The sequence below is a fragment of the Penaeus vannamei genome, chromosome 24 (assembly GCF_042767895.1).
Source record: "Penaeus vannamei isolate JL-2024 chromosome 24, ASM4276789v1, whole genome shotgun sequence".
NCBI lineage: Eukaryota > Metazoa > Arthropoda > Malacostraca > Decapoda > Penaeidae > Penaeus > Penaeus vannamei.
In genome coordinates this window covers 21314807-21329222 of record NC_091572.1, presented here as the reverse complement: position 1 = coordinate 21329222, position 14416 = coordinate 21314807, and the positions used below count along the sequence as shown (strand labels likewise).

General features: G+C 35.3%; 1 protein-coding gene across 2 annotated transcripts in view; it reads right to left on the bottom strand.

The window, feature by feature from the left end:
- Nucleotides 1–400: 400 nt before the first annotated feature.
- The window catches only part of Rich (Guanine nucleotide exchange factor subunit Rich), a 33944-nt gene continuing 19928 nt past the window's right edge, over nucleotides 401–14416 (bottom strand). Inside the window, exons 20-27 of one of the 2 annotated variants that reach the window (XM_027374555.2) lie at nucleotides 10979–11026; nucleotides 7299–7541; nucleotides 6321–6519; nucleotides 6101–6189; nucleotides 5729–5903; nucleotides 4890–5080; nucleotides 4489–4664; nucleotides 401–3080 (exon numbers count right to left, since the gene is read on the bottom strand). In XM_027374555.2, the coding sequence (XP_027230356.2) occupies nucleotides 2606–3080; nucleotides 4489–4664; nucleotides 4890–5080; nucleotides 5729–5903; nucleotides 6101–6189; nucleotides 6321–6519; nucleotides 7299–7541; nucleotides 10979–11026 (1596 nt within the window). In that variant the 3' untranslated portion in view covers nucleotides 401–2605. The remainder of the gene's footprint in view (nucleotides 3081–4488; nucleotides 4665–4889; nucleotides 5081–5728; nucleotides 5904–6100; nucleotides 6190–6320; nucleotides 6520–7298; nucleotides 7542–10978; nucleotides 11027–14416) is intronic. The other variant, XM_027374556.2, reaches the window with a different exon arrangement.

Below are 14416 nucleotides of genomic sequence, written 5' to 3'. Positions count from 1 at the left end.
GTATATGTTTAATCATAACGTTTTGTTCCTTTAATAACAGAAGCCTTGCACTTTCATAAATAATTTTTACAGAACATCTCTTAAGAAACAAAACTGATATTCTAGAACTATCATGGTGCCTCATCATCATTTTACATCAATAAACTTATCCTATAACTGAGTTGTCTTTAAGTTCAACATTCACATATATCAAGTATCTAAAAGCCTGCCTTTCATAGGTGGCTGTTATAGAGTGAATTGGAGAACATAAAAATCATTAGGAAAAAGATACCCTATAAAACAAAGGTCCCATTTGCATGCATGATAAATCTACATTTGAAACATTTATGCTTGGTCAACTGGAAGATGTGGTAGTGTATGGACTCCCCAAACAATGAATTTATACATCAAAACCAAGAAAGCATATAAAAAATAATTTTATTAATGTAAATGACATGAGGGATACAACAGCAAATGGGAAACTGGTCTTTAACTTCAAATAGCTTTGGCACAATCATGTGTTCTCTAGATTTTAAAAAATCTTTTCTTATACCTGAGCCACCAAATTCACATGGCCAAAATCACCATCTAAGAACAGCTAAAATAACATAATTTCATACACTATACTAATTTAACTAATGTTAAATTTCACCTCAGGATTTTCCTTTGAAAAAGTTAATAGTTTGGCATCACTAAACTTCCAAATAATATCATTCCAAAACCTTTAAAAACTGTACAAAATTTCCATTAGTTATACTTCTTACAATCTTACACTGGAGGTCTACTCTCCTTTAATTATCATGCTGACTCAATAATTCTTCATGTGTAGTATTTTCCACCATTTATAACTGTCACTATGAGTACACCTTAAACTGCCAACATAAACAGATAATCTCTTATACAAACGTAAAAGTGCATTCTCTTAATCAATTTTTCAGCTCCATTCTTCCATACATACAGACCTTACATTTACTTATTCATGCACCTATCTTCCTATTCTTCCACTTACCCTCCCTAGTACTGTCATTCTATAACTTTCTTTGACAAACTTTTGCATCCAGGTGGGGCCATTATCTGACAGCCTGTACCTATTAACAAAGACTGTATTTTAAAAAAAGGATGGATGTTTATCATTTTTCTCTGCTGTCTGTTTATCAAGTCCTTCACTCTAGTATAAAATCTAAATTATTTTAAATCCAATTCGTAACCTACTGTCTCTACATGCATTAAGAGACAATGTGTTTCATTTTGACTTCAGCCTATTGGAGGGAAATTCATTAAGAAATAAGAAGAAAAAATGTGGCTTCTTCCCTGATAAAAAAGGTGTACAAAACATGCCTATTTACCATTATAGTTTCCCACTTATTGGGACTAAGTCTTCTATCCTCTTCTGCCTCAGAGAAAGGCACACTAAACCCCAATAGAGTAGTGCACATCTCCTCCTATATGCCAACTGGATACATATCATCCCACTTTTCACAACATCCCTGACAAATCCACATCAACAGAAACCTACTTGCTAGCAATATATCACATACCTCCACAAAGTTTTACACCACTAGGTTTAATTTCAAATACTTTACAGAATCCTCAAGGCACACACTTTGAGGAAGAAAAAAAAAACATATCAGATTGAGGCAATGTCTCCATACCCTTTTCCTGTGCTTCAACATTTAAACTTTAAGTCTGTAAAATGTGAAAAAAGTTAAATTTCTATCCTTGATTATTGTAACAATTACTCTCAAAGGCCCTAACAATGGTGGATAGGACCAGCCCATACATATATAGATAGATATATAGATTTTCTATGTGTATTACAGCTCCTATAAAATATGTTACAGATCAACTTTACCTAAATACAATTCTATCCTCTAAAGAAAAAAATATCAATACATCACACACATGTACATGGGTTAAAGCTCATATATAACATGGACTATAATATTCTCCTTGGCCCCTCAAGTAATGCCTTGCAGCAGAACTACAGCTGGTTGGTTATGGAATCGTACTACTCTTAATAGAACTAACTGCTCTTTTTCTTATCTATCATTACCATTCAACACTGTGTTGTGTAAGCTCATATTTTCAGATGTAACCTTTAAAAAAAATTATATCAAATTACAGTATAGCAAGAAATTATGTTAATGGTGAAACCGTTTTTTATACAATACGTTCCCTATTTTCTGTCTCCAAACCTTACAGTGTAGGGTATTTAGTCAAACCAGAACCATCAATCACAAAATGGACTCAATTCATTTTATTCTAATATCTGTTCCTTTCAAACTGAAATATCCATGAAAAAATAAACAACTAATTAAATCCATAAAATACTGACAATCTTTTCCTTATATATGAAAAAAGCCAACATTTTTAATCCTTCAGTTTACAACACATGCTCAACTATATTTTCCCAACTAAACACAAAGCAGTTACAAAGATTTCCAAATTAAGCACCAGTCATTTGGCTAATACAACTCTACTTTTGCTTTAAATCTTCACTATTGTGAGAAAAATTACAAACCACAAAAGTTGTGAGCAACAGTTTAGTAGCATTCTTTCCATTATTGCCTTTGGATATATATATATATAAAAAAATGGTCCTCGACCAACAGTAGCTACAGCTGGCCTATGACACAACGCAGGCTGCACTTCCCTCTTCCTCCAGAGTGGAAATGCCTTCATGAACCGAGTCCCTGAGCTCATTCTCAGATTCTGGGTTTGAAGTTTCCTCCGGAAGAGTTTCTCCAGCAGATATGGAATTTCGAGGGAGATAAGATACCTTGGGCATGCCTGGGTGAGGCAACGGCTGCTGTGCCTGCTGTTGTGGTACCTGCTGTGTCTGCTGACCCTGTGTTTGATTCTGCACCTGCATTGATTGTTGCTGTTGGCCTTGCTGCTGATGCGACGATGGGGGAGGTGAAGTTCGAACAGAAGACCTATGGGAACTCTCCTGGCTGGGAGGGGGCTCGGATTCATGACTCGTAGATGGAGGACGGGAAGAGTGGGGACTTGGAGTCCGTGATATTTCTCGGGTATTTGCAAGCCTTTCCAAGACCTTAACTTGCCCCATTATTGCTCCAAGGAAATTTTGATATCCCAAGCTAAGAAATGAAATGGGTAAAAGATATAATAAGAGTAATGATAATATTCATGATATTAATAAAAAATCATTATTGGTAAAAATAATGATAATGACTGCTGATGATAGTTAAAGTGATAATGATCATAATAACTAACAATAACAATTACAACAATAATTGTTAACTATAGTAATAATGATAATAACAATAACAATAATAATAAAATAATTATAATGCTAGTGATAATAATAATAATAACAACAATAACATGAACAATGACAATGATAATAACAATAATGATAATGATGACAATGACAGTGAAAATAATAAAGATAAAGATATAGATAATAAAAATAATAACAATAATAATTTGAAGAACAATAACAATAATTTAAAAAATTATAATAATGATGATAATGATAATGACAATAATAACAGCAATAATATTAACAATAACAATGACAATGATAATAACAATAATGATAATGATGACAATGATAATGATATAGAAAATAACAATAATAATAACAATAATAACAACAGCAACAACAATAATAATAATAATAACAGTAACACTAATAATAAAAATAGTAAAAATAATAATAAAAATAGTAAAAATAATAATAATAATAATAATAATCCTCATCATCATCATCATCATCATCATCATAACAACAACAACAACAATAATAATCACAAAACCAACAGCAATACTACTACTACTACTACTACTACTACTACTACTACTACTAATAATAATAATAATAATAATAATAATAATAATAATAATAATAACAATAAATATAATGATAATAATAATAACAACAATAATAACAATAATGATAATGATAATGATAATAATAACAATAATAATAATGATAATAATAATATTAATAACAATAACAATAATAATAAAAGTAATAAAGGTGATGATACTACTACTACTACTACTACTACTACTACTACTACTACTACTACTACTACTACTACTACTACTACTACTACTAATAATAATAATAATAATAATAATAATAATAATAATAATAATAATAATAATAATAATAATAATAACAACAAAAATCATAATAATAATAAACAATAATAATAATAATAATAACAATAATAATAATAATAATAATAATAATAATAATAATAATAATAATAATAATAATAATTAATAATAATAATAATAATAATAATAATAATAGCAAATAACATTAATAATAACAATAACAATAACAACAACAATTATGATATTAATGATTGATGACAATTGATGATGATGATGATTGATGATGATGACTGATGATGAATGATGAATGATGATGATGATGTAATAATGATAATAAAATACACTGATCAAATATTACAACATAAATTATATTGAAGTAAAATTAAACATGAAAATATTTCTCTCATTACAACATACCATTCAGTATTTGTAAAGTGCAAAAGATCCTGCAAGCCTGTTGTTAGTCTGGTGATCACCTGTGCAGGTACATCTGGAGCGCGGGCAAGCGTCACGACTCTTAACACGGCTAAGGCATCACGCAGCACAACTGCCACCACAACACTCCACTCTAAACACCCTGCTTCTAACAGCACCTGAAAATATAATAAATATAGTGACAATTCCCTGAAAGAATTATTTGGTATCATCTTATTGTATCCAGCCACATCAGTGTAGCAGACTTTTTATATATTTATACTGCATATACTTCCATACTTCCTTGCTATTTATTTCAAAAATCATAATCTTCCTCCATAATATGTTTATAATTCTAAATAAAGTTTATAATTCTAACGAGTTTACAATTTCAGTTTACCAACCTGCAGTAAGTATCTAAGCTGAACTTCAGCATGAGGAGGGGGTCTTGGAGAGGACTGGGGAGGAGGGTCAGGAGGTCGAGAAAGCAGATCACGCATTGGGTCTCCTCCCTCTGGGCTCCAGTCCCCACACACACTCGACGTGTCATCCCCATACAAAGTCCCCTCTTCACTCATCACACTCACTGTATCACCTGTAAATAGACCATGGTATAGGGTATATACAAGGAGTCTTAAAACATATGAAAATTGAAATGGATCAAAAGGCAAAGGAAATCAAAATGGAAGAATAAAAGAAGAAAACTATGCATGACTACAACATTACATGAATTTTTGTTATATACTTGACTGAAGACATAACAAAAAATACAGTATTCCAAAACTGACATTTCTACTTTATAAGTTATCAGAACACCATAGAAGAAATCAAAATCTACTCCAAAATTGTCATTTCAATTCAGTAACACATAATGAATGGGCTCTGCAATCAGCCCAAGTATCTCAGATTATCCCTTTCCTGCTAAGTGGCACATACATAAATGCCATGGTTGTTGTGGACCAAGAAGTTGGTGGCATCGCATCACGGTCATTCCCACTCCATCAGCTCATCAGACAGAGCTGTTTTTTCTCAGATAGTAGCAGCATCACTTTTATGCTGAAACTTTTAGGCAATAGCACCTAAAGTGAAGGTAAACCTTCATATTTTTATAAAATGTTGCCTGCAAACTACACAAGCCAGGCAAAACAGTGGAAACTGTCGATGCATGCTAACAACCCTACGTTACAGGCCCACAAGTCAAATCATTAACCAAGGGTTAATGGCTTAACAACTGGTAACTGACCTGTTTTGGGCGAATGTGGGACCAGCAGAGCCTGGCGAGGCATGACTTCCTGGAGAGCATATGGAGATTTGGGTGAATGCGGTGTGTGCTGAGGGGTCACAGCTGTGTGTGTGTCCCCTGTAGCTTGGCTCATATACCCACTGTCTCCTACTTCTCCTGTGCCCAGTGAAGACACCTGAAAAAAAGAAAATACATAACAGTGATACTCAAGGGTTATAAAAAGAATGGCAAGTGCAGATGAGTGAATGGAAAGACATTAGAATAATATATAAAACTGAAGGAAGAGGGTAGTTATAAAACAGTCAACAGTCAATGCATACTCATAACAGAGCCAATAAAAACAACTAAGCACACCCATTTTCTCACACTCACCTTTGGCACTGATATTGAGAGTCCTTGCATCTTCTCCTCCACCAAAACAGATCTCTCATCAGGACTCCCTCCAGATCGCACAGATGAGACTGCAGAGATGCAACACAATAGCAGATAAAATTATAGGATACATAATGCTCTAGAAAATCTAACTTCCTGCCAATTTTTACATTTCAATTTTTGTGTCTAGTACAACCTTTTCACATTTCATTTGACATACCTGAGTAACGCCGGATATGGGAAGTTGGGACGGAAGGGTATGGCCAAGAGAATTCTCTGTGGATCTGCTTCAATGATGCAACAAAGTCATCCACCCGGGCTGCCCGACTTCTCTCTCTCCTGAGCCATGACACTAATGGAAAGTCTAAGTGTGCTGCCATTGTCCCCAAATCTCGTAGACGGCAGCTCAGTAAGAGTTTCTATAAAAAAAAATGTTAATCAGTAAACTGAAACTGAGTAACACTGATTTTTAAAATGAATATGCATTAATCTGAGAAACAGACAAACAACCTGTGATGATGACTACAATGATGCAGAGAAGAACTTCAAAGACAAATATCTTTTAACAGTGATGGCTAGTACTGCTTTATTGTAACTGAATAACAGTGGAGTTACTTCACAAAAACTTGTTTGAATATAAAGCATGAAAAATGTAATACTCTATATATGTAAGATGTGTGGACTGCAAAGCTATGGACCTTTCCAATAAAATTATTTCAAAGTGATTCTATATTTCAATTATGAAAGAAAGTATTGAGATTATAATGTTCCTTTTGCTATCTTTAATCTATTTCTTCTTCTTACTAATATCAACATATATCTATAAAGTGTTCCTTACTTTCTATGTATATTCAATATGCCTTAGAAATACTTCAGTGCATAGAAATATAAATTGGCCAGCTGTATGCAGTGAATTTTTTGTCAAAACTACTTGTCAGACTAAATTCAGTTGAATGTTTGAATTGTTGAATGATACTGAAGAATAGATTTTGAGAAGATAAAAATGGGAATGGTCATTACCTTTGAAAAAGACCAAAAAATATATATATTTATTATACGCTGACATCATAAGGAGTTCAAAGCATGTGGACAAAATGGTGGCTGATGAATGAAAATCTATTATTGCAGAACCCATCTACACGGGATACAAATAAAAAATAGTGTATGCATTACATATTTCATTCCACTTCCTTCTCACCTTTGCATGCCTTTGCAGAATCACATCCAAAAAGTATTCTTCTGCTGTTGACACATCCTTGCTCAATGAATTTGTCGATCGCTTACGCTGTGTTGGCACAGTCTGACACTGACGACTGATCTCTGGCAGGACTTTTGCCGAGTCTGATGTTGTTCTCACCACTGACTGATGAGAGGCTGCTGCCCCATCCCCAACTGCCACCTTTGGGGCTGACGTTGAGGAGAAGGACCTCCCACGGAGCACCTGTGTTAATCATAATATTGTTATATTTGGAGACCCCAGGACAGCTAGAGCAGAAAGTGAAGATGTGGTGGAACTTAAGCTGCAGAAATACCTTCTTACAAATCAAAATATAAAAAACACAAATTCATTACATGTGCAATATTCTTCAGTCTGTGCTCTCAAGATTCTGCTGCTAACCTCCAGGGAAATAACTGCAAAGATGAATATTTGAAAAAAAAAAAAAAAAAAAAAAAATCTATCTACTTCTGAAACTTTGTTCTTTTTACAAACATAGCAATAGAAATAACATAACCTCTTACCATAAAGTCAATTACAAATAGCTTGGCCTCTATAGAGCATGTAATCATAAAACCTGCAACAAGCATCAAGTATGTAGCCAAGCACAGAATTTTATTCTACAACTGAAAATCTTATTCCTAATCAAAATATAAACATATTATCTTGTGCTTTATCACTCAACTCAACTATAATTAACATGTTTTACAAATATAAGGTGTGGTAAATTTGCAAATCTTACCTGACAATCACCTCAATATAGTTCTATTCACAACATTTGTGTCTACTTAATTATTCTTAATAAAGTAGTTACCTTTTTACATTGTATTTTTTTTTAATATTTGTCAACCAGGATTTTGCAACAACCAAATTTAATTACTGATTTCCTTTCATATTTATCAACTTAATATAATGAGTAATTAGCATTCTCACAAAAAAACAGGTCTAACATTTTTACCACACATGATTAAAACCCAGTTCATTTTACAACAATTCATTTTCCAATACCACACACATAAGGTCAATGCACAAACTCACACATACACATGCACACACAGCAAAATCACATGTATGCCCCTGTATATACATGCCCTTCCATTACAAAGTGCATATGAGGATAAGGCATCTTTTGTTGACAGATTAAAGAGCTTCACATGAAAATACTCATCTAGAGGGGGAGCAAATGTATGTATCATCTATATATGTTTATCACAAAAGACACATGGCATAACAATCTAGGCTAACTGCAAATTAAGTTTGAAAATGATGAAATGGACTGGGTTCGCAAGCAATATAAAAAAAAAAAGTTGAAAAGCTGTATATACACATTTTGGCAAGTGCACTGTATATGCATTTTTTTTCTGATGAGCAAATCTTTTCATTTTCTGTAGACTGAGTTTAACACTGATTTCCAGGTTTTACCAAATAACCCATTGGATCCGGGTGCCTCACTACCAACACGCTGCCCAAAATTTGGCATTACCTGAGTGGCCACTCCGGGGTGTGTGGCTTGTAGGCCCATTCCACACAAATACTTGTATGCATTGGCAAGACTCCATACCTGCTCTTTGCAAAATCAATCTCTTTTGCTACAAAATTATGTTTTACTTTTTGGCTATTTTCTAATGTCTATATTTGTCATTTGATATGCTGTATCAAGATGGCAATAGACTTTTCCTTGCATAGACTCCATATCCACCTCTCTATGTAGTCTATAATTCTGTGTAATAATAATAACAATAAGTAATATTTTCTTATTTGTGTACTTTTAAAATATTTTTGTACTTTTAAAATATTTTTGTACTTTAAATATTTTTGTAATATTCAATTTGTACTTTTTGGCTATTTAACAACCTGCAGGTGGTGCTCTTCCAGTCTTGACTCATGGATGGTATGAGTACATTCCACTCTTTTACTGATGGAAATAATGCAAGATCTTTCTAAATGCCTTATGAGTGTAACTACCCTCCAAGAGCTTTGTACACTCTTGTATCGTTCCCATTACCCAGGTCTTCAGTCCAAATTCTCATGACAGCATGTTCCAATCACCCCAGCCTTCAGCCAAATTTTTCTACGACAGCATATTCACATTATATGGTTAAGCAGTAAGTAATCTTCAATCAATCTGATGTACAGATATACTACTTGTTGGTACCATTCCTCAAACTACCTTCCCATTGTCAAGGCCTTATTACAATATACTGAAAGACTTTACTATATACCAAACCTTTTGCTATCACACCCAAATAGTTACACAACTGCATATAACAAAAATCTGCAAGAGACCTTAAAAATTAATGAGAATACTTCCAAATGGCTCTTGACCAGATGATCTACATGCAAATTTTGTCAATACTTTCCCCACCAAGAAGTATCCTTAGCAATACTGCAAGTAACAAAAAGAAAATGTGAAAAAAACTAAGTAAATGGTGCATTAATAAAAAAACAAATAAATAAATAAATAAAAATGCTGAATTTATCACGAACCTCAACAACAGAATAAAAGCTGACCTTGCTGAGAACATAAAAAGACTTAATAAATGCTGACTTTATTGTGAACATGAAAGACAAGAAGATAGAAAGGCAAGAATGGGTTAACATGTATGCCAAAGGCTACCAGAGAGCCTACACGTTGCTACTGAGAACTTTCATCATTAAGCTCACCTAAAAGGGCATCGTAGCAATCGTTCACATTCATGAGAAGTAATCTATTGCCAATAACATTAATTCGTGAATATATCCTGTAATGCTTGTTCGATGTTGACAGTAGGAATGTAAACCAATCCCTAGCAATGGCAAATAACCAAATGCACAACCTGTTTAATGTAAAAACAACCAATCTACTGTACTTTGTGCATGGTAGCAACCCTGTGTGTATGTTAGCAGAGGAGTGTTAACTTTTGAAGTGTGCCTGACAGCAGCATTTCAAGATTATGGAACACATGATAGCATAGGGCTAAATGTAAGTCAAATCATAAGAAACCATTACATATTCTCACAGCTCACTACTATACCTATTCTACATAAATCAAAATACAATACTATCTTTTAATTATGTATAATCTTCCTTTTTTTAATCATCCTTTCAGACATAAACCTCTGACAAAAAATAAAATGAAAATATTAAATACAACTGATATCAATTTATGATTAATGAAGAAAAATGCTTAAATTGCTGTAATGACTATATTCCCTTGTAAAATTTATCATTTGATGGTCACAAGTCAAATTAATAAATATTATTTCTAGTTGGTAATCAGGCATGTATTCTGATTCTGTCATGAAGAACAAGTGCAGTGCAATACATGTAAATTAATCATTTCTAATACAAAAGTTCCAGGCACTGAAACTAACCAAACAGAATGATGTAGCAAAGTGGAAGCAACAGAAGACAAAGTTACAACACATTCAGATGTGACTGAGATCATAACAAACAAGGAGAACAAACAGACAAAACCATTCAGAAATATGCTATGTGACAGGCAGTGTAAGAGAGGTATCTTTGTGTGGAGAAGACATATCAAGATAATCTTTGCAATACACAGCAATGTCAATCAAGAACTTACCACAACTCCCTATAAAACCCAAACATGCATAAACTTGTCAAATGGCAACACACAGCCACTAAAAAGTCACCAAATGACAAAATGAAATAATAATACCTGTGGAGCGGTGATCAGAACAGAGGAATGTCTTCGCAACATCTGTATCTGATACACAAATGTACAGGTCAAATTAGTCACTCAAAAAGGAAAAGTTTTAATATGACTCAGATAAGTAAAAAACAAAATAAATGGCTATCAATAATAATAATAATGAAAATCCTAACTGAGTTTACTATGAACTATACTAAAGTAATTAAAAAAAACATCATAAATGCTAGGCACCAAGACAAGCAAGTAGAAAAAATAAAAATGAAAATAAAAAGAGTGAAGGTTAATTGACATCTAAACTCTTAGCTACAATACACCCTAATACTGTTCCCTTAAAGATATGTATTTGTACTGTATGTGATAAACCCCAGTATTTAGAGAACCTGTTCCTTATTGCAAGGTCGGACAGAAATGATTTACATGCTTTTCCTAACGCTAACAAGGACGGAAGATTCACAACACAGGACAATTATGTTTATGCAGTTTTAACACATATGAGCAAAAGTCTTTGTAACTATATTCACGTATGCATGTCACATGCAGATGTAGGGTGTACTATATTTAGACACTGTATATATTTGAAAAATAAATAAATGCATGTAAATAAAAGAGTAAACAGGTATGAATGAATGAATGTATGTATGTATGTATGTATGTATGTATGTATGTATGTATGTATGTATGTATGTATGTATGTATGTATGTATGTATGTATGTATGTATGAATGTATGTATGCATGTATGTATGTATGCATGTATGTATGTATGTATACATGTATGTATGTATGAATGTATGTATGTATGTATGTATGTAAGGCTCTTCTCAGGTGACAGCGGTTCCCTTGGTAAGTGGCCAGATCGCCTCAGATCCTATTGCGATGCGGGAACGTTGGGCTGAGTATTTTGAGCAGCCGTACCAGGTTGACCCACCAACAGTTAACTTGGATGCGGGTAGTGCCGTGATTCCGTTGCCAGACCCACCCATCAGTGAGGATCCACCCTCCCTGACTGAAGTTAGGGGGGCGATATCCAAGCTGAAGAGTGGCAAAGCAGCAGATATTTGCAGCATCCCACCTGAACCGTTAAAAGTTGGTAGGGAACCAATGGTGCGTGGGTTGCACGCTGTCCTGGCTGCCATCTGGCGGTCCGGTACCATTCCTCGACCTGTTGAGGGGTGTGGTCAACCCTCTCTGGAAGGGGAAGGGGGACCGATGGGACTGTAGCAATCACCGATGCATTACACTGCTCAGTATACCAGGCAAGGTTCTTGCCACATCCTTCTGAGACGTATCAGAGACCATCTACTGAGGCACCAGAGGCAGGAGCAATCTGGATTCACTCCTGGTAAGTCCACAATTGACCGTATCATTGCAATTCAAGTCATTGTAGAGCGCCGTCGTGAGTTCGGGCGTGGGCTGCTTGCAGCCTACATCGACCTCAAGAAGGCGTTCGATACAGTGCATCGGGAATCACTCTGGGAGATCCTGAGACTGAGAGGAATTCCAACAAGGATTATTGGACTGATAGCAAGTCTGTATACTGGTACTGAAAGTGCTGTAAAGTGTGGTGGGGGCCTGTCAAGCTTCTTTCCTGTTGGGTCAGGAGTGAGGCAAGGCTGTGTTCTTGCACCAACACTTTTCAACACCTGCATGGACTGGATACTAGGCAGAGTTACTGTTCAAAGTCATTGTGGAGCAACTCTGGGCAATATCAAGGTTACCGACCTTGACTTTGCTGATGATGTTGCTATTCTGAGTCCTTGGAATCCTTAGTGGTGGCTCTCGATACATTTAGAAATGAAGTGAAGCCCTTGGGGTTAGAGGTCTCCTAGACCAAGACTAAGATCCAGGACTTTGGGGAGTTGTTAGGAGAACCTGTTCAGTCGGTACGTTCTTGCGCCGAAGACATTGAAGTCACAGAGAGCTTTACATACCTTGGTAGTGTAGTTCATAACTCTGGGCTGTCAGACCAGGAAGTCCGCAGATGGATTGGCCTGGCAGCAGCTGTCATGAACTCTTTCGATAAGAGTATTTGGAGATGCCGGTACCTGTGCAGAAGGACCAAGCTACATGTCTTCAAGGCCCTGATAATGCCAGTTTTGCTATTGGTAGTGAAACCTGGACATTATCCTGTGCCTTGGAGTCACGTCTTGAAGCCTTCTGTAATAGGTCCTTACGCCGGATCATGGGGTACAGTTGGTTGGTGTCCAACCAACGGTTGCACCATGAGACTGGCGCAGGACCTGTTACCTGCACAATCCAGGATCACCAACTCAGGATATACGGCCACCTGGCTCACTTCCCCCAGGATGATCCTGCCCACTAGGTTGTCTCTGTACGAGACAACCCTAGGTGGAGGAGGCCTGTGGGACGACCTAGGAGGTCGTGGCTCAGGCAGATCGATCAAACCTGTCGTGAAGAGCTTGAGATGGGCCGAGTCCCTGCCTGGCAGCTTGCCATGAGCAGCGCCAAACGGTGGAAGCAAAGGGTGGATGCAGCTATGCGCCCCCGTCGGCGTTAGCCCCCAGATGATGATGATGAATATGAATGTGCGTGTGTGTGTGTGTGTGTGTGTGTGTGTGTGTGTGTGTGTGTGTGTGTGTGTGTGTGTGTGTGTGTGTGTGTGTGTGTGTGTGTGTGTGTGTGTGCGCGCGCATATGTGTGTGTGCGCGCGTGCTGTGCGTGTGTGTGTGTGCGTACATGTGCATGTGCGTGTGCGTGTGCGTGTGCATGTGCGTGTGTATGTGTGTGTGTGTGGGGGGGGGGGGGAGCTGTGGGTTGGCTGGCAGGCATGTAGGTAGGCAGGTAGGTAGACAGGTAGGTAGACAGGTAGGTAGGTAGGTAGGTAAATAGGTAGGTAGGTAAATAGGTAGGTAGATAAATAGGTAGGAAGATAAATAGGTAGGAAGATAAATAGGTAGGTAGATAAGTAAATAGGTAGGTAGATAAATAGGTAGGTAGATAAATAGGTAGGTAGATAAATAGGTAGGAAGATAAATAGGTAGGAAGATAAATAGGTAGGTAGATAAATAGGTAGGTAGATAAATAGGTAGGTAGATAGATAGATAGATAGATAGATAGATAGATAGATAGATAGATAGATAGATAGATAGATAGATAGATAGATAGATAGATAGATAGATAGATAGATAGATAGATAGATAGACAGATAGATAGATAGATAGACAGATAGATGGACTGACAGATATATAGGTAGGTAGGTAGATAGGTAAATAAATAAATAAATAAATAAATAAATAAATAAATAAATAAATAAATAAATAAATAAATAAATAAATAAATAAATAAATAAATAAATAAATAAATAAATAAATAAATAAATAAATAAATAAATAAATAAATAAATAAATAAATAAATAAATAAATAAATAAATAAATAAATAAATAAATAAATAAATAAATAGATAGATAGATAGATAGGTAAATA